This window comes from Argiope bruennichi, chromosome 6 (assembly GCF_947563725.1).
Source record: "Argiope bruennichi chromosome 6, qqArgBrue1.1, whole genome shotgun sequence".
In the NCBI taxonomy this organism is placed as follows: Eukaryota; Metazoa; Arthropoda; class Arachnida; order Araneae; family Araneidae; genus Argiope; species Argiope bruennichi.
In genome coordinates, this window is record NC_079156.1 from 12586896 (window position 1) to 12614669 (window position 27774).

The window sequence follows — 27774 nt, forward strand, 5'->3', positions numbered from 1 at the left end:
CTAATATTGTTTTAAAACGATACTAAATCGACCAAAGCCCATTCTCTTCTTTCAAGAGTATCGATTTTTGAATGCAGAAATGATACAAAGTAGACGAAGTTCATTTTATATATGGTATTTAAATGATAGTTTTAGATTCCCAGCCAATTGTGGCCGAAATTTTCAAAAGAAGTATGTCCATCTGTCTGTCAGAATGGATGTAAGTCCGATAATCATAAATGCAACTAGCTAAATAGACGAGATTCAATATCTGATAGTTTTTAATCAAACTCTAGATATATAAAAACTTAAGATTAGATTTATCAAATAAAGGAATGCTCGTCTGTTTTCTATTGTTCATAATTGAATTCGATAATTTATAACAATAAAAGGTAAAATAGTGAATTTTAGTATATGATCATAATGCTAAAATTATACGGATGGATTAATTGCTCATGTGTATATAAAGACAACAATTCCAAAGAACAATTAGCAAGACAGGTGAATTTCAAGGCGTGTCTTGACATCATAACCGTAAACTCTGAAGCCAAACGGTCAATAGGAGCGGTTCAAAATGTAAACATAAGAGAAAGTGGCCCGAATCGTTGATGTGTTTCAGAAATGCTGAGAAGATAAATCTGAGAATTCCTGGATGTTGAGTTGAGAAGCCGCAGCTACCGTTAGACCCAAAAAACGTGACCAGAATTTTAACTCCGTTATCATCTTCCGACCACGGGCATCGAATGGTTGGTTGCGTGTTAGTTACCACTGGTCAACACCGGTTATTCCTCTTTGCATGGGAAGAGACCATTACGATAGTTCATCAGTTAGCATCTAATTACAAGGTCAGGAGATGACCTCGTAAGGTATGCGGAGCTCTGAATAAGTGGGATGTGTCCATTAATTTATGCTGAAGATCGTCGTTGAAGTTCAAGGTCTTCTGATGCCATTCGAGGCGTTCGTTAATTTACTTAACGCGGAGGTGATTCGACTTGCTGCTCAGCTCCACCATTGGGATTTTAAGCAACGAGGGCGCGAATATGGATTCAGGTGGATTAAGAAAAACTAATATATAAGAGGAATATTAAATAAGAATAAATCAGTTATCACTTATCAATCACTTATTTTCTCACTTATCTTAAGAGAAAATAAGTGATTATTATTTAAAAATAATCACTTTTTTTTTTCTTAACTGAAGAATATTAAATGAATGTGATTTTTTTCTTCTTGCTTTAATTTAAGCAAATATATTATTTTTAAATCTGTTTGAAAGATATTTTTAATAAAAAGAAGAAATTGGATATTAATGTAGAAATCATCCTTTCATTCAGAGAAAATGACTTGTTACACTTATGCTAAGTTAACACATTGCGTATGGCTCTCTGCGCACTCACCGCGCTTCCAGGGCTCCCACATTTTTGAACGCTCTAGAAGCATGCATATATGCACATTTTTAATTTGCATTTGGTATTCATTTACATAAAGTATTATTAAATATTACTATATATATTTTATACATGTATTTATTATATTAGATTTTTTTGCATTTTAATCATTATTTATATCACATAGTCGAATAATGCTTTAGAGTGTGATATTTGGTAAATCATAATCCCTTGTGCAATGGTGTTAGGCACGATTTGCAGCCCTATCTTGTTTTAAGACATTAAGGGCAGCTCACGAATTTCCTCGTGTTTCGCGTCCCACGTGTTACGGACCACTCACGAATTTTCTTGTGTTGCGTGTCCCGTCTGTTATTGCTTTATAAATAACAAAGTTATGATGATTTTAGAACGTACAAGTTTGCCCAAAAATGTGCTATCCCAAGCGTATGCCTTACCGATTTCTTTGCGATCCATAATGTATTAAATATTTGCCTCTGGTTTGTTGGGCATCGATTTGTCCGAAAAAACATGGAAACGAGATATCTCGTGAGCCGACCCCATCTTTCGGTCTGTTAAAAACGAGAAATATCGTGATCCGTACCCAATGTGTTAACAGAACCTCTTGTGAAAGTCGATGGCTATTCGCAGCTTTCAATTCGGAAGTCGGAATATTCCATATTATTAACAAAAATCAATTCATAATTTTCCCTGGAAATCTGCTGTTATAATAATTTTAATAGTTATAATTCAATAGTTATATTCATTTCAGAATAAATAATGGTTTTTCTTTTATCATTTCTGTATTTTTCTGTTTAAGCTGTAGATTTATAATGCAGGAATTAAATTTGGTTAAATTTCATAATCGGAAACAATTATAAGATGCCGGACTTATGCATACCTCCAGTTCATTCCCTTAGGAATACTATTGAAACAGGAGTTCAGTTTTGTAACCATGAAAAAAAGCACCGAGTGATGGATTGGCAGTTATTAGTGAGTAAAGAAATTCAGTAATAAGAAAATTTCAGTTTTGTACTTTAAATGCAATAAATCAGAACCCAGATAGTAGCTTTAACTAGGAAAAAAAAACTATTCTAATAATATTGCAATAGGGAGCACTTCATTTTGTTCATTGATTTAAATCAAAAAATTAAAATAACCCTTTTAGCATTAAAAGGTATTTTTTTAAAATAAGATTGATTTCAATTACTTCTTTCCACAAAATTATTCATATTATCTGAATGAGCAGCTCGCTACTCGCTACACCCTCGGCGGTTGCATAGCAACCATTCTCAAATTTGCTACGTAAAACCTCCTCGCTTAGATAACGATGGTTGAGTATCATTCGTTTGTTTATAATGTCTTAGTTCAAATCAGAGCTGATTAATTTTGAAAAAAGTTTTCAAGATCGGGTTTTTTTTCTTTTATATTTTTATAAGTATCTAGAAGATAAATGAGGCGTAAAAATGAAATTTAAAAAATGACGGAAATGTAAAACATAATAATAAAAAAATTCCACATTATTCAAAGAGAGTTCTGAAAACAAATTATTTAGATTTAACGATAAAGAACTTGTTTGTCTGGTATTGTGTGCGAGTCAAATTTCAAAAAGAGACATCTTACCCTCGAAGTTCAATAGACTATAAGTAACAGTTCAAAAAAGACGAATGTATATGTTAACAAATGAAGCGTTTTTCCCTTTATCGTATATTAACGAAATGCAACAAATTTTTAATTTCGTAATATAATAATAAAAAAACTGAGTATGCATTAGAAAAATTTCCTTTCGCCGATTAGGTTCAAAATTTGATACAGAATTGGATGATCAAAGCACACATTAAATTCATTTCTTTTTGTCGCTACGGTTTTGAGTATTCAGTTGGCATTTATACGAGTGAACGCACAGACCAGTAAATACTCATTCCTCAGACCAATTGGATCGAAAATCAGACATCAACCCTTTTTGATGACAAAATCATATGCTAAATTGCCGGCGTCCTGGCATAGGGATAGCGCATCTTCCGCGTGAACTAAGCGTCCAGGATTTGAGTCCCGATTGATTTGTTCTTCATCTGTTCTATCTGTGAGATGTATGAATGTCCCCCCCCCGTAAAAAGGGGTTGTGCAAGCGAATGTGATGCGTGAATAGCTAAGACGTACTTTTGGCCCTAGTTGCCTCTACTAAAACAAGAAACGCTCCCTTGGCTTAAAATCGCTGACTTCGTCATCGAGCTTGTCCATGGAAAGTGCCATTATAAACAACAACAACACATGGTTTTTTACATTTTTACTTTCTCGTACACAAAATATGAAATATTGGAATCTTCAAAAAATTCAAACTGTAGATATTCAAGAATCTCCATGTTTTAGGGCCGCGGTGGCCTGGTGGTAAGGTCTCGGCTTGTGAGCCGTAGGGTTTCAGGTTCGAGACCCGATTCCACCGAAGAACCGTCGTGTAAGGGGGTTTGTTTTACGTTAAATCTGTCCTGCCAAACGTCCTCCCGCTGGTGTGGTGTGGTGTGGAGAGGGGGGTGCCAGCTCTGGTGTCATCCTCGTCATCTGACCGCAGTTCAAAATGACGAGGTCCGTCCCAAAATAGCCCTAGTGTTGCTTTATAACGTGACGTTAATATAACTAAACTAAACTAAAACTCCATGTTTTAGACTTCCCTGACTTCAAAAAGCAACATTTCTGGAAGATATGTCTGTGACAAATCTCTGTTATCTGCCTGGGACAAAGATAATTCACCAAGGCTTTGAGCTAGACAGATGAAATTTATAGATTTCTTTCAAATTTTGAGCAAAATCCGTTCAGAAGAAGTATGTCTGTCCGACTGTTGGATATAAGTTCACACGATAACTATAAAACGAAGAGAGCTAGATGGATAAAATTCGGTGCACCGATTACATTTTGAGTCAAATCCAACAAGAGATTGGATGTCTGTTGTTCTGTTCTTTTAGAAGCATATAAACGTGATCTCACAAAAACACAAAAATTTAAATATAACAAATTTGGTATCTGATTTTGTGACTGCAATTGTAATTCTTTGTCAAATATTGGTTTCAGTTGGTGTGGGAAAAATGAGTTTAAAACACAAATTTATTACAGAATATGCGAGAAAATTTATTAGAGAATATGAGATAAAATAAAATATTATGCTTCATATATTAAAATCAACTATTTGTGTAAAATTTTCGACAGTAGGTACTTATAGTGCTAACTGCTATTGCTCATTCAAACGAGTACGCTATTCAATGTTTTATTAAGATAAGAGGGGAGGAATATAGATGGATTCTTTTAGTTTTAAGCACACTGAAAGTCTGCAATCCTCATAGTGTGTTCCGATAAAGGTGAGGTAAAAAATTCAAATGAGTAAAAATGAGAAACAAATATTTGCAGCCATTCTCAAGTTCCAACTTCTCCTAGCGCCCTCTCTTGATCATCTGGACAACTATTTTTCCCCGAGACCAAAGTCTGCATTTTCATTCGAAGTGTGGCTTTAAAGGTATTTGCAAATTAAATATGTACCCGGGATATCAGATCCAAAAATGGCATTGATCTCATTGTTAGATGGTCTATTTTTAGTGGATCAGCGTTCCATTCTACAAATATCGACATTAAAATAAAATTAATTATTCACAAATAAAATTAATTGTTATGTATCTTCATTCTAAAGAAGTATTTCCGCCAATTTTATTCGCACCTATTCATTAATTATTATACTAATACCATCTACAATATGAAAAGGGGTCTATTTATCTACTCACTAAAATTTCTCTGAAGCAGTAAACAGTACTGCTATTTTGGAATCTGTTTCAAGGTCATTTCGCCATTGTTAATTTCTTGATATGCTCAATGAAGTACAAAATTAGGCCTTACATTTGAAAAGTAAACAATCTTTTAAAGGATCTTTGTAATCTTTTAAATGATTTTCAAGATCATAGTTTAATGTTTTAAATGATAAAAATATGATTAAAATAAAAGTTTTCTTTAATTTTTAAAAATTTAAGATAACATTTTAACAACATTTTCATAATTTTATTTAATTAAATTTATATCGATGCTTAATCTGTTGTTGTAATTAAATTCAAACGAGTTTTGTTGCTTTATCAAATTTTGCGTTTCACTGCTTTTGCTATTCTTAATTTTTCAAAAAAAAAATTTCATTTTCTTTCAACAAGTAGAAATTTTTATTTTCGCTTTATTTCGAAGTATGCGCGCCATTTAATGTGCACTCATAGCAATCAAATGATATTAATTTATTACATGTTTCTAGCGGAGTGGCTACAATAAAATTGAAAAACTCTTTTTAATTCATTGTTTTACTGTATAATTCTTATTTTCCAATTTTTTGATGTTAACTGTATTATTATCATTTCTTATTAAGCATCTGTGAAGCAAATGAAACTGCGACGAAGAACGTTTTCATTTTCTGCCGCTTTGCTTGTATTTTATTCTGATTCTCTGTGGCTTTCTGATACGCTCAGTGTTCTTAAGAGTCGTGCTTAAAATATATTTTTGTAGTTAAAAAGATAGGAACGCCATTTTCTTAAACAAGTTAATTCGTCATTGTGAACTTCATTTTAAGAAGCTTTTATATGGGGATAAAAATTATCGTCTCTGTGTATTCGTGTATTCGTGTTAAATAAACGTCGTTGTTGTTTTCTACTGAGACCAGCTGATTGTTTTCACACCATACACCCACTACAAACGAACCCGGTGAATTTACGGACTTAGAAGTAGTTAGTAGTGGTGGAATCCGTAACAATATCTTTAATGAAATGAAAAATTTAAATACCGCCATAAAGTTTGATTCTTCATTCCTGAAGTAGTGAAGCAGAGGGAGGGTCCAAAGAAGTTTTTCCCCTGGCCCCAATCGGGCTCTGTTGAAGTTAGTAAATAATATACGTGTATAAAATAAAATAAAAAAATTTCGAACAATATTTCAGTGAAACTGTGCATTTTACTACTCTTTCTTCGCTTTAAATTCTTTCTTCTGACAAGGGAAATCAATGAATTTCCAAAATCGTGAATATAGTAAGCACGCTCAAATGGCAAGCAAACGTCATGAAATTTTGTGTGAAAAAATAAGAAAAATGTACTGAAAAGATAAAGAAAAAACATTCTATGCCTTTCATATTTACCACTGTTAGAGCTAAATATGCGAAATGGAATTGTAGCGAGAGGTGTAAAGAGTTTAAGAAAAAGCAACTTTATCGCAAATATTGAAAACGAAATTAATTTTACCGATGCTAATTTTTTATCTTTTCATCTTAATATCCAAATAATTTTTCATTTAGCATATTTAAAAAGAGTTAAAAATTCGTGAACTTCAAAGAAAATCTAGAAAGGTATATACATACTATTTCATTAAAAAAAAATTGTCTGAGATATTACAAGGTTGCAAACTGCAATTAGGCTGGCTATAAAGCAGTTTATCCGATATTTTATTCATTTCAAAACTTTATCATTTGGATTTATTCGATTTTAGAATCCAGACATTTGAGAGAACATATGTTTTCGCGCATAATTTTTATTTAAAATGAACTTAAAATTTCAACTGAACAGTGTGACGCTTTTTTCCTGTTTTAAAATTAATGTCAAATTCAACGAATTTTGAGAAAGTCAGTAGCTCAAAATTTAATTGGAAATCACAGCAGAGACTCAATTGCCAGGTTTTTGAAAAAAATAATTATCTCCGTAAAAAAAAAAAAATGATGATGAATATACATTACCAAGGCTTTGCAAATGACATCTGCTACAACCCTTCTAGGTGCCATGTACATGCTGCGACATTGGAGACATTTTAAGTTATTACCTTCTACTAAACGGTCAAAAACATTCATTTTACTTCTCATAAAAAAATTGGTATTTTTTAATGTTACCGTTGGAATAGGAAATCATAGAATTTCGGCAGTTTTGTCGTCTTCGCCATACATAGTTGGGAATCCACTATATTTATTATTGTTATTTTTTATGAAATATATATTATAATTATATTATTTATGTAAAATAAGTTATTGTAAAATATTTGAAATTCTATTACACTGACTAGCAAAAAAATTATAATTAGCATGTAAGTTTGCTTAAAATCGGTTATGTTTAAGTTCAATAACACTATTTCATTGCTATAATCACGACATTTTTAGAAAGATGGATAGAAAGGAAGGAAAAATCGATATCTGAAGACAAATGGAGAATTATTTTGATAAAATAAAAGGGGAGAATCATCGAAGTGAAAATTAATGAATCACAAAAATACGATGCTGAAGAGTCTAAAACGAAAATTTGCTGCGAAAGTTCCCACAAGTCGGGAAAGTATGATGATGGCTTTACAGGATATTTTCAAGGCGCTCTGCAGTGTAAAGGTGGGCAGAGATGTTGAGAAGAAAAACGGGGTTTGTCACACATTGAATATATGTGAGGAGTTCCAACATTTTCCCAAATTTTCTGAGAACTGGTAGCGTGACACTGAATGCCTCATACTGATTTTGATAAAATCTCTGACCCCAGCGTATGTTCAGAGAGTACTCGGCAGTGAAATATTCTGTACTTAACTTTTAAATATGAAGAGAAATCTTACTTGGGATAGGTAACTAATAACACTGTATATAGAGTCTATAGCACAGAAGAATCTTGAATCAAATACCCAAGTTCCTTTATCATTGTAAATCCCTAATCTTATACAAAAGTGGATGACGAATTATAATGCTAATTACAATATACTTTCGCGAGTATCTCATCCAGTCATTGAAATTTAGGATTGTGAAAGAAAGCAAATGTCTGTACTTTCTGTTATATGAAATGTAACAAGAAAAATATAGAAATCGCCAAAAACTTACATCTCTAAATTTTAATGAATATACAAATTTTTTTTATTCTTGTGCTTGAAAAATCTATTTTTGGGGTCATATCTATCTGTTGTACAAAATAAGTCAAAAAAAGAGAAACCTGTCTGTTACTAATATGTATGTCAAGACAATGACTCAAATCATTTAGAAAGAATTTGGCATATGGTTTTATAATCCGGATTGCTTATCTTCATTAAATATTGGGGTTTCAATGGGTTGTCTGTCGGCTGTCCATTCTCGGGAATGTGGACATTATAGCCTTCAAACGCAGTGATTTGGATAAAAGAAATTTAAAATCAATTTCTTACATCAAAATTATAAGTCGGTATCGAATTTTGAATCCAAACGGCCAAAAGATTTCCAAAAATATTTTTGATTTTCATCACAGCAATCATACAGAAATTGCGCTGCATTCTATATGTGCATGTTAAGGCTTCCTGAGGTACCATTTCAATGATTGAGTTTTTATACTGAGTAGCATTGTTAAAGTATCAGATAAAAATAAAAATAAAACCTGGAAGAGAAGATTGAAAAAAAAAAAAAAAAGATTTTTAATAGAAACCGCTTACATAATATCAGCATTGAGGCCACAGATTGCACTATTTACATCGAAGATGCAAGATGTCCGCTATTGTTAATCGCTATTCCCGGTGCAGATTTCGAACAGGAGGCATCGTTGCGCAAATTTGGAATTCGTCGATATGCGACAGGAAAGATTCATCATTAACGTTTGGGTTGTTATGTACAACTACTAATGTGACCCAGCATAGTCGCTACCTACTGTGAATAGGACGCTGTGGCTAGTCTATTCAGTCATTCGCAAAACTCGTTAAGCATCTTTCTATAATATATCATGCCAGAATATCTTTGTTTTCTCCAGCTGTTAGCACACGAATGTTTAACCAATTCACTCCAGGCGGAAGGCTAGACAGTATTTGAACGTTACATATATACCACATGGATCAAACGGAGTGAATCCGTCTAAAGATCGATTGTTTTCACGCTCACAAATACCTTCCAGGTTGACATTAAGAGCTTAATCTACTAAAATCTGACTGGGTACGATGAAGATCTAGTGGACAGATTATCAGGTGATTTTGGAAACCTGAATGCCCTGTATGATATCGGTACTATTGACCGTTGATCCATGCGTTGCCGCAAAGAATTTTAAAATAATGTTCAAAGTCGATCCTTTGTGAGCTGATGGTATAAATTTTAATTATAAAAATGTTTGTTCCTTTGGAACCTTACCTGTCTTTTTCATTCATTTGTTCATTTTTTCCTTGCGAGCTAATACTTACACGAGCCGTTTTCGTTTACATTTTCGGCTACAAAAATTATTTATTTTGAGCTCTTCTATCTGTTCTCAACATTTTCACCTTATATTTTAGAGACTCGATTTCGACAACTAAAAGTAATCTTAATAACCCTTTTTTAATATTTAATTTTAATTGCATCTAAAGTCTTTCCATAGACTCGATGTGTATTAAATCTTCTGAAATCATTTTTGAGGGGCAAATTTTTCACTTACTTCAATACTTGGAGCATATTTCCAATAAACATTCCAATGGCGGGGTCAATGGAAGACATTCTACAAACTGCTTGTCTTCTGCAGTCGGCTTGCGCACTCGTCAAGTGATTGAGGACATCATCTGTCTTTGCCAAGAAATCGAATACTTCTCGAAACCCTTCATTAAGTGCCTTGGCCGGTGCGGGAAGCTTGAAAAGGGATCGCTTAAACCTGAAAATGGTCGGTGTCTCGCTTGTCGCGTCTGCATTTCCAGTATTTTCGGCATTCTGGTTTTGATTGCCGCCTCCAGCGCCACCGAAAATGTTAAGTAAGTTTGTGACACTGCCACCTTGCTGCTGATTATTTCCGGTATTCCCTGGTCGAAAAAGGTTGGGCATGTTGGGAATGAGAGTTGTCAGTCTGTCTTGGAGAGCCATAAATAGGGGCATGACCACAGCCGTGACTCCAGGAATGGCCATCATCAGAGGAAGGAACGGTAACATAACGATGAAACGAGTTGCTGCCAAAGCAAATTGTGATGGAGCCAATGGACTTTGACGCATGGTCATGAGCTCTGTTCCAGCTTCTGAAATCAACTGCTCCATCAGCTGGGGTGCTGGCACGAAAGCTGGTGGCTTTGTTAAGCATTGCCCGATGAGAGCGAAGCTGAAAATGAAAGCCCATGCTGCCTTTTTAAGCTCTACCATTTCTGAAACAGAACAAATTTAAATTAAATATAAAAATATAGCAAAAAATATAAAAGTATTTTTTAGCATTTTGTTATTCGTGACCTTATGTTAAAGGAGTCGATTTTTTGCAACGCGTGTTTCTTTTCTTTCCAATATCTTAATCTTTAATTTTTACTGTTAAATTTGTAAAAAAAAAGTTTTGCATGCATTATATTATTTCTTCAATCTTGCGAAAGATCCCAAAGATTTCATTTAAACCAGTCTCATTAGAAAGTTTGTTTTTTTAGAGGGCTCTATGAAACAAGAAAGAAATATTAGAAGAAAAATCAAGCTGATTTTAGACAATAATTAAGAAAGGCAAAAAATATTGAAAAGAAAGAAAAAAATTGCAATAGTGTGCAAATTAAAATATGAGAAAAAAAAAAGTGCAATTTTTGGCATAGTGATCTAGCAGATGGAATCATGGTTTGTGACTCTGGCATGAATAAATAAAGTGAAACTTTATTTATTCTACTACTCGAAAGTCTATAAGGACTCTAAGGAAAAAATAAAGACAGTAGAAAAACAACCCACGAAAAGATTGACAATCAGGGGTTATCAAGAGTAGATTTCAGGGATTGTCAAGGGGTCAAAATATAACTAAGCTACATAGGAGTTCGTAAAAATCTAACAGAGAGTTAAAACATGGTCATTGATTGAAAAGGAAATAGTATACCATAGAAGTAATAGAAATAATTATAAAGTAGCAAAGTGTTTTTTTAAGAGAATAAATACAAATTTATTTATATTTTCTCTTTCTCTACTTCATTTATTGCATGTAAATGAAACGCAAAAAAATTACAAACTATTATAGCTACATCGCTGTAATGATTATAAAAGTAAATGCTCAATTAATAAGGTGCTCTATACAGACTGGTTTGGCTTGTGGGCTAAAAGTAAGAATAAAGTAATAAAAACTCAAAGAAACCTAAATAAAAACTCAAAGAAAATTTTACGTTTATTTCTTCTCCCCCCTCCCTTTTTTTCCATCTAATTACATTTAAATACATAAATGTTAAAATTATCAGAAATAAAATTGTTTTTTGCCACCAGAACAATTTTAATACACAAATAAAATACTTCTTGACTATTTAAAAGCTTTTTCCTTCTAAAATGAATTTTGAAGTCTGAATATGTACTATGCATTTTTTTTTAAATAAGTCTTGCCAAAGTGAAAAAAAAAAAAAAAAAAAAATTCTTGCAGATACGAAATACGAAAGCAGTATTGTAACGTAGGAAGACAATTTATAATCTTTTATTTAAATTTCGACTTTTCTTTTTGCGTTACGTTTACACTCATGGGATAAGCTGAGATAAGAATTAACAAGGCAAAAGGACTAAATGGAACACTGACTTAGCAATTAAATTTATCTTTACTTTAATAAAAACTCCAATGAATTTTTAAAATCAGAAGAAATCAATTCTTTTCAGCAAATAATTCATAGGATATGCATATTGAAAATTACGAAAGCTAATGCAAATAAAATGTGAAAAATTTCATTAACTTGACTGTTTTATTACTAGTAGATGTAACACGTTGGAAAATCGGGTTTCGCTCCTTAGAAATAACTGTTACCACGCAGCATCCCGAGCAGAAACAAAATCTAAACGAACCAAACACAATGAACACAGGAATGAACAATAAAACATCGTTTTTTACATTCATAGACATTGACTGAAAGCTTACCTGAAGTAAGATTATCTTCACGATGATTTCAAGCAAGAGATGTCTGTAATCCCCCCTTTAAAAGAGAAAGTTACTTTCAACTATAAAATTCCCTCCCACGGATAAGCGCGTCTCAGAATCCGGTCAGAAAGTGAAACACTTGCCTCGACAACAATCTGAAACCGTTGAAAACGAACGCTCCTGATTCCTTAGGTTCTGTGACACGCTGACCTAGAGCGCAAGTGACCCCTCTCTTTTATAACACGGAACTGAAGATGGAGAAATATATCCTCATTAGATTTCAGCACCATTAGGTTGCTTCGCAGGGGACTCCATCTTTCAAGAAACCAGCGCGTTGGGTTGATGACTCCAACCCAGTTTTCAGCTCAGATTCAGTTCAAATATCTTTTATCAAGGTCGAATTCCACCATCTCCCCTCCCCCTAAAGCTCTAGAAGTCAAGTTCAAAGTCTCTGCTTTGCAGGAACAATTTGTCGCCTAGAGGGTCTTCTCGCCTTATTCGGATACAAAAATTTGTGCCAATGAACCCAGTCGTCATGAAGGACAAGAATGTGCTTATGAAGTGAGGACGCATTATACGGGGCACCCGTTGATTTTGGGAAGGGGAGGGCGAGTAATTAAAATCCCCCCCAAAAAGATAAGGAAATAATTAATTAATTCAAAGACACTGATTTATTTAGGGACAAAAAGAGTAGGAAGAAATGCAGATCCTTAAATAATATATTTTATATTCATCGTCAATTGCTTCATCTAACTTTCGTTTTCTGATTTATTTAAGGACAAAAAGAGTAGGAAGAAATTTCAGATCCTTAGATAATATATTTTATATTCATCGTCTATTGCTCCATCTAACTTTCGTTTTCTGATTTGTGATTTTTATTTCAAAATTTAGAACAAAGAGGTTTGATAAAATACGGCTTTGACAGTTGCCCATGTATTATTTAATGTATCTGGCATTTCAAAAATGAAATTCAGCGTGTCTTTATGCTTCCCAATGACGAAATATGTCTGCACATTCGATTTTATTTTTCCGTTTCTCGAACAGGTTTATTTAGTGGTACGAAAAAATTTTGTGATTAACTTGCATACACAGTGAGAAGATGTGAATACTGTTGTAAAAAGTCATTGCCATCTATAACAAGAAAAGGAAAGGCAGCCCTCTTCATCAGCATTCTGAGATTTGAATTTGATGTTAGACACGTAACATACCATACTATCATTCATATCTACTATGACGCATCTTATTTTAGAATTTTATTCCTTGATGTTTTTGAAAATTTTACTTATTAAGACCTCAAAAGCAACAAGTTCGACAAGTAGAGTTGGAATCAAAAATATGCATTTTCATTTGGCAGGTTCATTGCTGCTATTCCTAAAGAATGATCAAATTTTATACAAGAAAGAATTGTCTAGAAATGTGTTTTTTAGCCAAAAATTTCGTTTATATTTTCCTTTTGTAAATTGTTTATCATAAAATAAAAATCTGGACAATGTGGGTCACCTAATTCCCATTAGAAAAATTGAGCCTTTGTGATTGTTCCAACTCATATGGGCTTTATCTCTAATAATATTTTATATCTAAGTTTTTGTGCCAAATATACTCCAAATGTGTAACATCAGTAAACTCGCCTCTTAAAACAATATTTTTTTAGTTATATTAACAAGTGTGTAAAAATGCTTTCAACTCTGATATAACTCGTCATCGTTTAACTCTGATAATATTGATTTTATACCAATTATTTTTTAAAATTTATGAATAGGATAAAAAAAAAATGCAGAATTGTCCATTTAATTGTCCTCCGTGCATATACCTAAAAATGTCTATGTTGTTTTTTTTATCTTATCATTTTGCGTTACTTATTTCGCATCACTCTCAGTTAGCCGAGATGATCAAAATTTGGTACAAATCTAAGGTTTTGATTGCTTATCAGATTTCATTTTGCTTTCACATCCATGTGAGCCGATAGACAGTCAACTTTTGATTCACAATTTGACAAAATCTACTAGTGATAAATCCGTATTTAAAATTCATCTACTTAGTTACTTGGGTCATCTGTTTCATATATATCTGGATAGATAGAGATAATCGGTGAAATGAACCATTTGGCAGGTTAGATGATATTCAGTCCTGGTGATATCAAATTTTATCTGTTTAGATTTTACTTTTTAGAGTTTCTTTATCCACTAACAAACCTAATATCAATTTTTTTTTCTCTCGAATTTACGAAATATATAAACATGACGAATCGCCAAATAACTTGCCGATTATAATTATTTTTTTCTACCTCATATACTGAAAAGTAAAACTAAATGCAAGTAACAGAATTCGTCACTTTTTCGTTGATATGAAATAGCAAATAAAATCTCGAATTATGATAATAATTTAATCTACGATTGTAGAGGAACGAGATTATTTATAATTTTATTATGAGGTAGAGGAAAATAATAGACGAGTTTCAGGAATAATTATTTAATTATTTTCTAAGTTCCGCATTTCACAAGACAAAACAAACATGAACACAAAAACACGCGACACATACTTAGAAAACAATCTAAAAATGACCCCCAAGAAGGATCAGGGGAGATATACCTTGATGTTAATGAAGTAAAGTCATCTGTTGCACCAAAAGAGAAAGTAGTAGGGTTATGTAACCGCTACATAATGCAGTTATGAATAATAACTTAATTCATTTGCGAAATATGAACTTTATGACTCTTCCCATGCACAGCTTTCGAAGTTGTTGAGCTCAGCTTTGATTGATTGATTTTCTCCTTAATAAAGAAATATTGATGGAAGGAAATGCGTGACATTGGATTAAATAAATTCCCGTCTCTGCGATATCAGTCAAATAAGTTCGAGCTTTGAGCTCAAGCTGGTAGGAATTCAAAAACCAGTAGGAATGGTTTTCCTGAAACTTTTTCCTATATTCTTCAATAAAGGTATAATCTCTCCCAACAAAAAAAAAGCCATGGTTAAAGTCACGAATGCCATGAGTGCTCAGAATTTTATTTTCAGAATCATGCATATGAGTCCTTTTCATAAAATAGTGAGAAAAACCAAGGCTGCATTTTTTTAGACCGAAAGTAACCAAAGTTTGACACACAACTACCATGTTAGTAGCAAAGTTCCATACCAAATTTCATTTATCTAAATCGCTGCGTGTTTATCTGCATGAGAATATACAGAATGACAAATGATTAGCCCTTTAATGAATGTGCCTAAAATCTGATTCAAATCTAAACTTTAGATTGCAAAACAGTGCATCAAATTTCAATTATTCAAGTTGTACGTTTTTGAGCTATCACGTTCAAGTGCATGCAAAATTAAAGACCTGCAGACGGCCAATCCTCTTATTGAATTAGGTTCCAAATTTAATACGGATCTATACATTAGATTCTAAAATTGTGAACTAAATTTTATAGATACAGATCCTAGTGTTTTGTAATCATCACATCCATGTACACTTGGGCAGACAGACTTTTTCTGAGTGTATTCCGTGCCAAATTCGTTAACAAATTTAACCTACAGACTATGTACAAAATTTCATTTGCTAACTCAAAGCATTTTTGAACCATCGTGTTCTATATAGATAGGTATGATTCCCAAATTATTTTTTCATGAAACATGGGAATTCCTCTTTGTAATACGGGAAAGTATTACAAGAATATTCGTATACGAGAAAGTAATTTAAAGAATTAAAATACGATTTACCAAACAAAATAAAACTAAATTCTTCAAAAGAATTTTAGTTGCTTTATATTTAACAGAAATCAGTAGCGATGTATTTAGGTATATTGCTGCTCTAGACATTACTTATTATAAAGTTCCTGTTCTAATAACTAGCCAATTTAGTTTCACGTCTCAACAGGTTTTCAGCTTGATCAGCATGTTGAGAACTTATTTTAGAACTGTGAGTATATATATATATAATGTATGTAACGTAATTCTGGTAGATCCGTGGCCGAGAAGATGACATTTTTGGATTAAGTTTCAACTTATGCAATAATTTGTTTTGGGGAACGAAAAAGGAAAAATATCTGTTCGCACGTCAACACAAGAGCAAAGTGAAAATATTTTTTTTTCCTGGGTTATTTTACCTATAGTTTTTGATAGGGATTTCTTGGACACATGTTGCCTTAGGAAAGGGAATCTTAGGTATCTTTGATAGAAATACATACGAGTTTGGAATTTTTATCCCTTCACCCTTGGTGTAGAAATCTAAAGTGTCAACAATTTTTTCAAGCACGTATTAAAAATAAATTAATGAAAAAGTGATATTTGGATCAAGCAATAAAAGAAAATTTTGGAATAAAGTAACATAGCCCAATTTAAGATGAAAGTTAGGAAATTAATTAGAATTTGAATAAAAATAATCCTAATATCATTACCTCGGAAATATCACTACATACGTACACACATACATATATAATGATTTATTTATTATTTAATAATTATTTATTAACAAATTATATATTAATTAATTTAATATTATTTATTAATTAATTTTATTCTTCATGATTTAACAAAAGAGTCCAATTTTCATTTGTTATCAAGATTTCTTTTTTTAAAGTTGTGTCGAATATCATACAGAGAACCGAAGGGGAGTTCAGAAAACTGGAAAAAAAGATGTAAGAAAGCGTTTTGAACTTATATAATTATTTTAAGAAATTTGCTGACAAAGAGTTTTGGTTCTGTTGGAAAATAATAGCACGCATAACTCGGAAGTTAAAGTTACAGAGAAGCCAGATTTCGAATAATTACGAAATTATTTTTTAAGTGTACATAAAAATTATTTTTTTATGTAAATAATTACATAAAATAACCAAAGTATTAATATTCTTGAAAAATAAAATTGATTCTTAATCATTTATTTATTAATAAAAGCATTTAAATATTTTAATAGATTATAAAAAAAAGTAATAAACTTCAAACAAACAGAAAACTAAAAATTTTATATTATTTGTCTTATGTATGTAATGATTTCTAATTAATCTACATTCTAAAAATAATTTCAGAATTGCTGAAACACTGACTTCCCTGTAACTTTAACTTCTGAGTTACTTGGGCGACTATTTTCCCACAAAATCAGAATGCTGTGTCGGGAAATTTCTTTCCAAGATTTATTAAGAAAGTTTAAAATATTTTCTCATTAACTCTTATTCCCCCTGCTTTCTGCACCGTACTCGTCATGGCTTTTAAAAAAAGATGTAACAGTTACTAACTAGACTGTCTTATTAAATTCTAAAGAATAAAAATTGTAGAAGAATTTCAAAGAATGTTTTACATATATTTAAAAATCCTTGTTTTATTATTTAAATACAGCATAACTAGTAACATAAATACTTAATGCTCCAAAGGTGATTACAATAATTCGGTGTAAATATTCGTAGTCCTAATAATTTTTAATTTAATGAATTTATATTTATTAGAATTACATTCGACAACTAGTCTAATGATGTTTTTTATTGTCCTGTCCGCTTCTTTCCACCTTCACCGAGCAGACCTAGGTAGCTATCTAGATTGCTTAGCGGGAAATTCGTCATTTGACGAAAGGATAGCGAAATCAATAAAGATGTGATAAAAGAAAGACATTTCGTTTACAGATAAAATTCTTTTTATTGATAATACAATTGAATACATAAAAACAACGCAAATCTTCAAAACATTGAGAGTAAAAATCTCTCGCCTCTCTCTTTTTTTCCACTTGAAATAGAGAATTCATTATCAAGAATACAGCCATGATTTTAAATCATTTGAAATAATTTATACTGATATCTAAATTTTGTTGCAAAATTATTTCTGATGTCCAGCATCCGAAAGTTAATTTAAATATGAAAATTTTTTTCAAAATTAATACGTAATTAATTCCTAGAAAATGTATGCTAAAAAATTTGAAATTTACATCTCAGCTTATCTAAAAGTTGAGTAGATTTCAGTAGCGCCAGCGCTTTCATTAAATTGTAAGGACACTGCATCTATATCCCCAAGACCAGCTCAGAGATGTCATTGATGTTAAGTTATATAATAAAAATAAAACAAATTAATTGCTTGCAGACTAAAGCCGACGCTTTAAAATCTAATTGTTTGATGAAACGTTATTAAAATTATACGATTAATACCTGAAATTATATATTTATAGAGGTAACAAAACGATCACAAATTATAAAGATTTTGAAAGCATTTGGAAGTTTTACAATTTCCTTTTAAATGAAGAAGATAGATTTTAAAAATAAAATCTGCTGGGCAAAAATTACTTGTTGCTTATTATATAATTGTGGTAAAGGTGATAATAGAAAACAATTCTTGTTTATGACGAAATATTTGAAAGCTTCTATTCAAACATCGTTATATGCGCATACGAGAATTTAATTTATTTTATTTGAGTGAGCCCTAAAATCCCCCGATTTCGAAATAGATTGATTTATGAAGTATTGGTTATTTTTAATAAATAATAAAATGAAATGTTTTGCAATAAATTATGTAAGAAATATTTATTTACTGTATATGAATTTTTAATATTTTCCTTGTGATGTAAATATGAAGATATTATCTATTTCGATCAACGAAATTAAAACAATTGAAAGTGAAGTCTTAAGATAAAATGACGAAAATTAGTAATACATGTTGCTTACAAAATTATAAATACATTTTATATTATTTGATCAACATAATAATATCAAACTGCAAAAGAAAAAACAGAAAATGTGCGAAAAAAACACCTTAATTTGATATCAGTCAATATAATTAACACTCTCTCCACATATTTTGGAAAAAATGAATCGCACATAAAAACTAAAATACTAATTCGTCATAGAAAAAAATTTCTTAAAAATCACCTCTCTCAGAATCTTTGTGCTGTTCGAGATCTATAAATAATGAGTCCATCAAATATTTCAAAAATTTTCGATGCTTAGTAAATGCAAGCAAATTTATGTCAATAGTGCTTTTTTTTTTTTTGGCGTGCATGAGTTTGAATAGAATTAAAAGAAAAAGCGTGACATTGTCTCCAAATAATTAGAAAAGATTGTCTGCCATAGGATGTTCGTAAAACGTGAAGAAACACGCTCAATTGGACTTTATTTGTCTTCTGCATTAAACGCTTCGAGAGCTTTGCCAAATGTTTTAAACAATTCCGTGATTTTCTCTTCGGCGTTAAATGCACCTGGCACTTCCCTCTTCTTCCTCCCAGAGACGAGGGTGGTCACGGGGACGTTGCCCACCAAAGTTGTCATGAAGACACTGAGGAGAGGCATGACCAGCACGCCGAGACCGAGGACGACGAGCAGAGGGATGAGATAGTGGTCGAATTCTTTGTAGTGACCAAATCCGCCGATGTGATGGCCTCCATGGTAATGAGGGAAATGATGCTCTAAACCGTGGTGACCGTGGTGGTATTCACTTCTAGCTGACTTGGCTGTCACTTTCTCTGAGGCGGCTGTCTTTGCAGTGCTGTTGGCCTTCTGTGCAGCAGCCAAAGAGGCGACAACCGCCAAGATAAGGCAGAAGATTTGCTTGTTCATGATGTATCACTGAAAGTCATAACAATAACATTTAAGCAATATATCACCAATAATAATTATTAAAAAGATTTTAAAACTGCATTTTTGTTAGTGCGCATAAAAGAGAAACATATTTTTTCATTAAAAAATATATGTTAATAAATTTTCATAAAAAATTGTACATTAAAAATATGTACCACAGAAAGAAATACTTCTAAGAAGCTTAATTTCAATCATATAGTAATATTTAATACAAATATACACATTAAAATTTAAAATAAATGTTTACGAATTTTCTTTCTTGTGATATTCACTATAATTTTACGTCCTTGTTTCTGTTCTCTCGAGACACCGCGGTGGGTTGGTGGTACGGTCTTATCTTCGGGATCGAAAGGCTTCAGATTCGGGACCCGATTCCACCGAAGTGTAAGCGAGTCTGATGCACGTTAAATACGTCGGGGCAAAATATTCTCCCACTGGAATGGTGTGGAAGCCTGGAGAGAGGGATGCCAGCTCAAGTGTCGTCCTCGTCAAAGTACGAGGTCCATCCTAAAATAGCCCTAGCTTTGCTTTAAAATGGAACGTTAATATAATTAAATTAAACTGTCTCCTGGAGTTTTTGTCCTTTCTTTGACCCTTAGATTTTGTTATTAAAAATATTTAATATTGTTTAATATATTAGCAAAAGTATAAGTAAAAAGGATTTTATATAAATTATTTTCTGTGTTTCAACATTTAATAAATTTTATAATTCATTATTATAAATATTATGCATTCTTGTAATAATTTTTTTCTCAAATTGACTTGCAGGTGCACCGTTGAAAAACAATTAAAATCTAATTAAATGAAAGGATCAATTTCTGTATATTTACTAGTGTGTTTTTTATCTGGAACACACAAATATAAAAAATTTTAAAACTATCGAAAAGTAAGGAGAAAAATCGACTGCAAAATTCAATTTCCTTCAAACATGAAATAAATTAAATAAAAGTTATAAAGAAACGAAACATTTTTAAAAATTATACATTATATTGAATACTCGAACAGATAGAAGTGAATTTGATTAAATTATATGCACATGAAGAAATGAGAATATGTATAGACCTTGTGCGCAATCCCTATGCATATTTGAATTATCATTGTTTTGTGCTCTAAATGATAGACAATTATTTTGATATCCATTGAAAAACGTCAGCAATTTATTTGATTTTCCAAACACATGCTGATTTTCATTATGTATGGGTTTCTTTTTAAAATGATAAAACATTATAAATATTCTTATGATTAACTTTATAATTATTAAGGAAATTGCAGATTTTTTTCTAAATTACCATTTAAATTTTTCATCTTTATTTGCGAATGTAACTGTTTAAACGCATGTGTATTGCGTTGTTTTGATTTCTTTACAACTTACGTTTTTTTTTCTATTTTATGATAAATTATTTCAAATTCGTTGCTTATTCAAATATTTTCTCTTATTATTTCTCAGTGAACGTCTGCAATACACTGTCCAGGCGTCTAAGAACTATTTACGAGATTGTCATCGCACCGAATGAAATTGCTGTTGAATTTCAATGAATGTCAATTTATTGTTCGATGCATTTAGGAAAAGGTTGTTCAAGTCGTATCACGGCCAATATTTTAAATAAAGCGCCAAAAAAACAGCGCTTCTAAAGAGAAGGGGGGGGGATGTACTATTGTGTGAGTCATATTGTTTCAACTGGTCTACTGAAATAAGGGGGGGAAACCATCCGCCCTCTGGACACGCCTCAAAAATATAAGTTTTTACTGCTTTCTTTATATTTTTTCAGCGTTTTTGAATTTATTTTACAATAAATCTGATTATATCTGAAATTTTGATGTTAACAAGCTATTTGATTCATTCATAATGTTTCTTGAGGTATACGATTAGAGCAACTTTTTTTTAATGCTGATGTCGTTACATTATATTATTACATTATTTCATAGAAAATATTGTAGTCTAATAATAAAAATCTATGACAGTTAAAAGTTCTACCATCAGTTTGCTCTCTGAATTAGCACTATTCAAAAACTGGTATATCAATATCGACAGCTGCAGCAACGTATCCGCTCCCTGCGGTTAAACTGTGGGAAATTTTCTCAAAATTGGGAGTAAAGAGCAAATGTGGATCAGCCCCCTTGAGAGACCAACTACGCTCACATATTAAAATTGGAATCAATTTTTTTTTTTACCTTAGGGAGAAACAAGAAAGAACTAGGTTTGGCCCAATAGTTGCTGTCAGACCTCCCCTTTACACTGAGCCAAGAAGCATGGTCTTAGATAATTACGCTTACGCTTTTTGCGGCAATAAAAATACAAAAAAGATTAGCTAAATTTAACTATGACTGTAAACACAGAATTAATTAGTCATTCTCTTTCAAACAGATTCAGGATAGGGAAAAATTGTAACTTTCAAAGTCAATTATTAAAATAAAAATATATGATAGCTGCGAAAAGTTCTACATGAATCTTACGCTAATACTTGCTTGCATCAGCTAGACGGAAGTTTTATCGCATTATAAGATATGAAAATCACTTTAACGGTATTTTCATTACAGCTGAGAATGATCCTAAATTTTTCATACCTGAATGTCTTTACTGGAATATCCAAAAAGAGTTGTGGCTGCTTTCTGCTGCAAATGCAAACTCATGCTCAGCAGTGAACCTCCGAGCCTTTATATACCAAAAAATCAAAGCACATTGTTCCATATTTTCCTTTTCATTCTACACTATCTCTCGAAAAGCAAAGAAAGCGTGAAATATTAAAATGACTGAAAAGAAATCGCTAAACGATCTAATTGCTTTGATTTTTGTTGGGACAAAACGTGGACATCCTTGTATATTCACAATGTAAAAACGAAACTTAGAAACGAATTTTCATTTTTCATCCCTTTCCTGACCCAGATGACCGCTGAGTGGTCCGAAAAAGTGCTCCCGATGACTTTGTTTTCTGTTTAGAGCTCAAACAAAAGACAGCGATTCCAAAAAGAACAGCCGAAAAGTGGAAGATTATTATATAATCAAAAGTGATAAAGGTCTCGAAACAACTGTCCGCAACAACTGTCACTGCTTTGTTAATCGTCGGCCAGTCAGTAGAGCGCGGATCTTGTTACAATTTGCGTGCTGCGGGCCTTTGTAACAGTCCGTATTTAAAAGAAAATGTAGAAAAGCAGATTTATCAGGTTTCTTTAAAAAATGGCAATCCTTCGTGAGATGGGCGGGACTGGTACGCACTGTTTAGCGTTCGTTGCTTTTGGAAAGCCTTAGAAGGTATTATACGCCCTTGAAAAGCGAAATTTTCAAATGAATCGTCAAAAAACGATTAATTTAAAATCAGTATGATAGTGCTAAAATAGCACACAGATTCTGAAAGGTAATTCAGTGACGAAGCTAGGCAGTCAGGAGGGCTGAATTATTTAATAAATAAACTAAACCCTTGACTAAAATTTGCGTAATCCTCAATGCCCCGATTTTCTTTCTGCTGCATTTTTAATGTAATTTAAATTTTGAGCCTTTCATTTAATTTCAATAACCATGCACTCAAACTCAAAGTAAAATCAAATGTTTAATAATATTAACATTTATAATTTGTTTTTTAATAATGGTTTTCTAATAACATTTATAATTTATTGCTGTATGCAAGTCTCGCATTTTTTATAAACCTAAAATACTTTTCTTTAAAATTTAAAAATAATAATATCATAATTAAATAGTACTACATTTTTAAAAAATAAAGCATTGTATTGTTTTCACCATCTTGCCTAAAATTATTTAAAGTTTTAATGTTGATTTATATATATATATATATATAATATACGAAGCACGCAAACCAACTCTCTTGAAAGTGACCAATAATTAACAATTTTCTATTTCAGTTCGAAAAAATTAGATATTTAAAGCTGCTTATTGAAATAAAAGATATCGTTTCGGGAGCTGGGGAGGGAAAAGGGGGATTAAGACCTGTTTAAGAACCCCCTATAAAGCTTCATTCAGTCCGGTCGATTAGCAACGTTCCTGTGGTTGATCGCCAATTGTGGGAGAATTTTATAATCCACACCGGCAATGGCAACAGCATTTATTTTATGGCATTCTACGAAGTGGAAGTCTTCCCTGGTGCCTCAGCATTAGAATTTGGAATTCGAGAATTTAATTTTTAAATTGAGGAAAAGAGTAAACTAATTTGATTATTTTAAAGATAAATGCAATGTATTCTTAAATTCACATTTTGGTTAATAATTAACATGTATTTATTTAAAAGAGAATGCACGCAAGAAATTACAGAAAAAATTCTAGTGACAGAGTACATTATAAAATGAAGGTTAATTACACAAATTATAAAAGCTAAAAGTAGGGAATTAAAAGCATTTAAAATATATCAAAAATTTATGTATAGTCAATTTTAACACGTGAAAGAAAATTTAAAATTTTAGAGTTTTGTTGTTGTTGTTTCTTATGGCACTTGCCATGGACAAGCCCGCTTTTACGAAGACAGCGATTTAAGCCGGTGGGGGAGCTTCTCTTGTTTTTTTAGTAGCGCCAACTAGGGCCAAGAGTACGACTTTGCTACTCACGCATCACATTCGCTTGCACAACCCCTTTTTACAGGAGGGCACATTCACACACCTCACAGATAGAACAACGGAAGAACAACCATGCCCATACCGGGACTCGAATCCAGGACGCCCAAATCACGGGGAAGACGCGCTACCTCTATGCCAGGACGCCGGCATTTTAGAGTTTCAAAATCTAAATCTTAATGAAAATTTTTTAATGGGTCAGAAATTTATAAGCAAAATATATTAAATCTTAAAAATACTGAAAACACGTTAACAATTAAATATAATCAATCTAAAAAAGGCTCTATTAAGTATATTAGAAATTTAAAAATTGCAAGCATTTGTTATTAATGGCAAAACCATTTTATTTTAAATTTAAAATTATTTTGGGGGGTAGTGAAATTTCAATGTGATGTTGTTACTCGTACTTTTCAATTGAAAACTAATTAGTTATTTAAAAAAAATTGGAAGAGTTCTCGGACGTATTATCAGAACCACATTGTTGTTATTCAAAACCTAAACTGTAATCATTTTAGTTGGCTAAACTGGCAACAAATATACTGAAACTTCGTCTTTATTTACGATTTCAATGTTTATGCTATTTCTTTATCATATATTGTATCTGCCAGAAGTCTCTATCTTTTCCACAAGATGGCAGTCATAAACTAATCTGTGGCTGAGTGTGAATTTATTTAGCGACTTCCCTTACTCGAATGATTCGTCTTTCTTTTTACAAATGAGTGACTCTAAGTTAGCTGAGCATATTCGTTTGAATATTAATAAAAACAGTTTACCTTTCAAATATGAAAATGAAATTAAAGAAAATGGTTATAGCATTATTATCAGAAGTAATTTTAAAACAATGACAAATATCAATGGAAGCTTACAATGGCTGTGAGAAATCAGTGAAAGTACAAAATGTAATAGCAGAAAATCTTGTCCAGCAGGAGAAAATTTGTTTGCTGGTATTTTTCGTTTCAAATATAATCTTACCCTTAATTAATCTCATAATTTTACGCTTTAAAAAAATATCTGATTTTCAGCATCGAATGTATTTTATTTTTTCAGCACCGAATGCATTTATATTAGCATTCTCTTACTGAACTCATAATAAAAAAAAAATTTTAAGTTATTTTATAGAAATTTAATTATAGGGAAAATTTTGCATATGCCTTTAATTCTTTCAGAGAAAAATAAAAAAAGTTTCAAAAAACACTCAGTGCCTTACTCCTGCCATTGCACAGTCTAACTGTGCACAGTTTCAGTCAAGATTATTTAGAATAATGACCGTCACTTCATTTTTTGAACCCATCCTCATGAATGCAGACTTCTTCCTACTGCAGGAAACAGTTTGTAGCATATTTTAATGATGACATGGAATCTGCTAAGTTTAACAAGTATCATAGAGATGACTGCAGGTTTTCAGCTAAATGATTTAGCAAGCGCCTGGGATCAAAGGTATTGCATATTGCCATGACGAATGGAGACTTGGTCTGGGATCTCGAAATGGATATGGTTTGATTGAAGGAAATTTTCAAAAACTCTTGGTAGTAAATTCAAGAAGCCATTACGCCAAACGGTAGAATATGTTTATCCTTTTCATTAAATTAATTTAATATTTAATTCCAGAATATTATATCGTAAATAAAATAATGAAATAAGAATGCACTCGGAAAAGTAATTCGATGCATAATTATTCACTTAATAGTCTCTTATTAAGTTATTAATCTTATAAGCATAATTATTCACTTAGTCATTTTACCATTCGGTAGGTATTTTTAACAATCAAAATTGAAAAATAAATAAATAAAGCATCAAAACTTGTCTTGAATGGTGCCTGAGAGTCACTATTCGAGTGCAAAGGATTAATAATATAATGGATCAAAATAATGGAATAAAAGAGAATAAAGCAATACATGCTGTTTAAAGAGATTTAGTTTTTTAATTGTTGTGGAAATTAATCATGAATTAGATATGAGGAACATATAAATATTAAGACAGATTTCTTAATAATTATTTCCATTGGAGATTTCCCACATATGTGACAGACAGACATGGGAGATTTCCCGCATATTTCCAAAGATTTGGAAGAATGAAGGAAAATAAACGCATCTGTGAAGGAATAGGTACTGTTTACCAGAACTTAAAGTAATTCACAGAAATCTCGGAATGAAGAAATAATCTGAAAGTTGAAAATAATGACTTAAGTACAGTACTGATGGTACCAGAAAATCTAAAACCACTGATGGACATGATGTTAAAAGTTGTCGTGTTTTTTTTACCAACTCTTTGAAAGTTTTAAAGTGTTTGGACTTCTATTATTGCGGAGCGAGAATTCGGTGGAATATTGAGAATTTCGAGGAGATTTTCTTAAAGTGATGGCCTGCTCCTTGTTTAACAGGGAGACAGGTATACGGGAAGACGAGGAAGAAGGTCAGTGATTGACCACTTTGCGGCTGAGGGCTAACTACCTCGAAGAGGATGCGGCCGGTGATAAGGCTATGCTAAAGGCAGCAGTCGGCCGCAATAACTTTTGTCGACACTGCTTCCTTCAGTGGTGGCGGGATGTTCAACTGTACACAAGAAGAAGTCGTGATACATCTGGTAATTTTCCAAGGAGTTTTGTTATCAAGATTTGTGAGCAGTGTTCTAAAATAACAGCCATAGAAAAATCGCACAAGTATTTTGATAGATACTAAAATTATCTTAGACATTTTTTAATACAAGGAAAGATTCTTAAAATTTATAGGAAAATTCGTTTTTTTGGTACATATTCGCAGTTATTTAGTAATTTGCCTTCTGGCATCCTCGAAAACCAGTTATTTAGTATGCTCCTATAAAATGCATTTGAGAAAATTCCGACCGAATCAAGCTGACGAACCTGCACGCGTCTGGCAATCTCCTTTTCAGAAAGACATAAAGTAGACAAAAATGTCCTACATTAATATCAGTGCCATTGCTCCAAGTTTATATGAGATTGTTTTAGTCAGTGAAATCTAATAACGCAGTTTTAATGCTCTGTGCTGATTCAGGAAGAGCCAGGACACATGTACTAAGAGCCTAAAACACATTCTCAGTCTTTCTCTGATTATGGACAGGATCTTCTTAAGCTCATAATTTTGAGTTTGTTTAGATTACCATTAATAAAAAATTTAACTTTAGTATCTAGTTTGAACTGTAATTCCGATCTCTAAATAAATTTATCTAATCCATAAGAATAATATTGCTTTAAAACGGGACGTTAATATAATTAAACTAAAACTGATCAATAAGTGAATAAATACAAATTTTATAAATTTAAAGACAATAAAACTCTTTAAAATTAGATGAAAGGCATAAAAATGGATTCCTTTAATTGAAAGCTCATCAAACAGACATCAAACTGCTGAGAAGCATTCAACTAAAAAGTGCGAGTGCGAAACTTTGTAATCGACGCAACACATTTTAGTTCATTTCCACTCTTTAAAAACCAAAATAAATAGAAACAATAGAAGCTGAAACTCTGAAGATAAAACTTCTTTTAAAAGTTTTTTTTATAATAAATGAAAATTTGAATCTTT

General features: G+C 32.0%; 2 protein-coding genes across 3 annotated transcripts in view; both read right to left on the bottom strand.

Annotated features, from left to right (window-relative positions):
• Positions 1-12371, bottom strand: part of LOC129972192 (uncharacterized) — a 29869-nt gene extending 17498 nt beyond the window's left edge. Inside the window, exons 1-2 of one of the 2 annotated variants that reach the window (XM_056086223.1) lie at positions 12138-12371; positions 9744-10431 (exon numbers count right to left, since the gene is read on the bottom strand). In XM_056086223.1, the coding sequence (XP_055942198.1) occupies positions 9744-10429 (686 nt within the window). In that variant the 5' untranslated portion in view covers positions 10430-10431; positions 12138-12371. The remainder of the gene's footprint in view (positions 1-9743; positions 10432-12137) is intronic. The other variant, XM_056086224.1, reaches the window with a different exon arrangement.
• A 6736-nt stretch (positions 12372-19107) lies between these two features.
• On the bottom strand, positions 19108-22325 carry LOC129971161 (uncharacterized). Its single transcript, XM_056084675.1, has 2 exons — positions 22244-22325; positions 19108-19666 (listed from the first exon to the last, which is right to left on the bottom strand). Exon 2 carries the CDS (start codon positions 19655-19657, stop codon positions 19214-19216), a length of 444 nt encoding a protein of 147 aa, XP_055940650.1. The 5' UTR covers positions 19658-19666; positions 22244-22325; the 3' UTR covers positions 19108-19213.
• Between the last annotated feature and the right edge of the window lie 5449 nt (positions 22326-27774).

Bases quoted from the DNA above. Each gene is read 5' to 3' on its own strand.
- LOC129971161 (XM_056084675.1), bottom strand. From the start codon at position 19,657: ATGAACAAGCAAATCTTCTGCCTTATCTTGGCGGTTGTCGCCTCTTTG.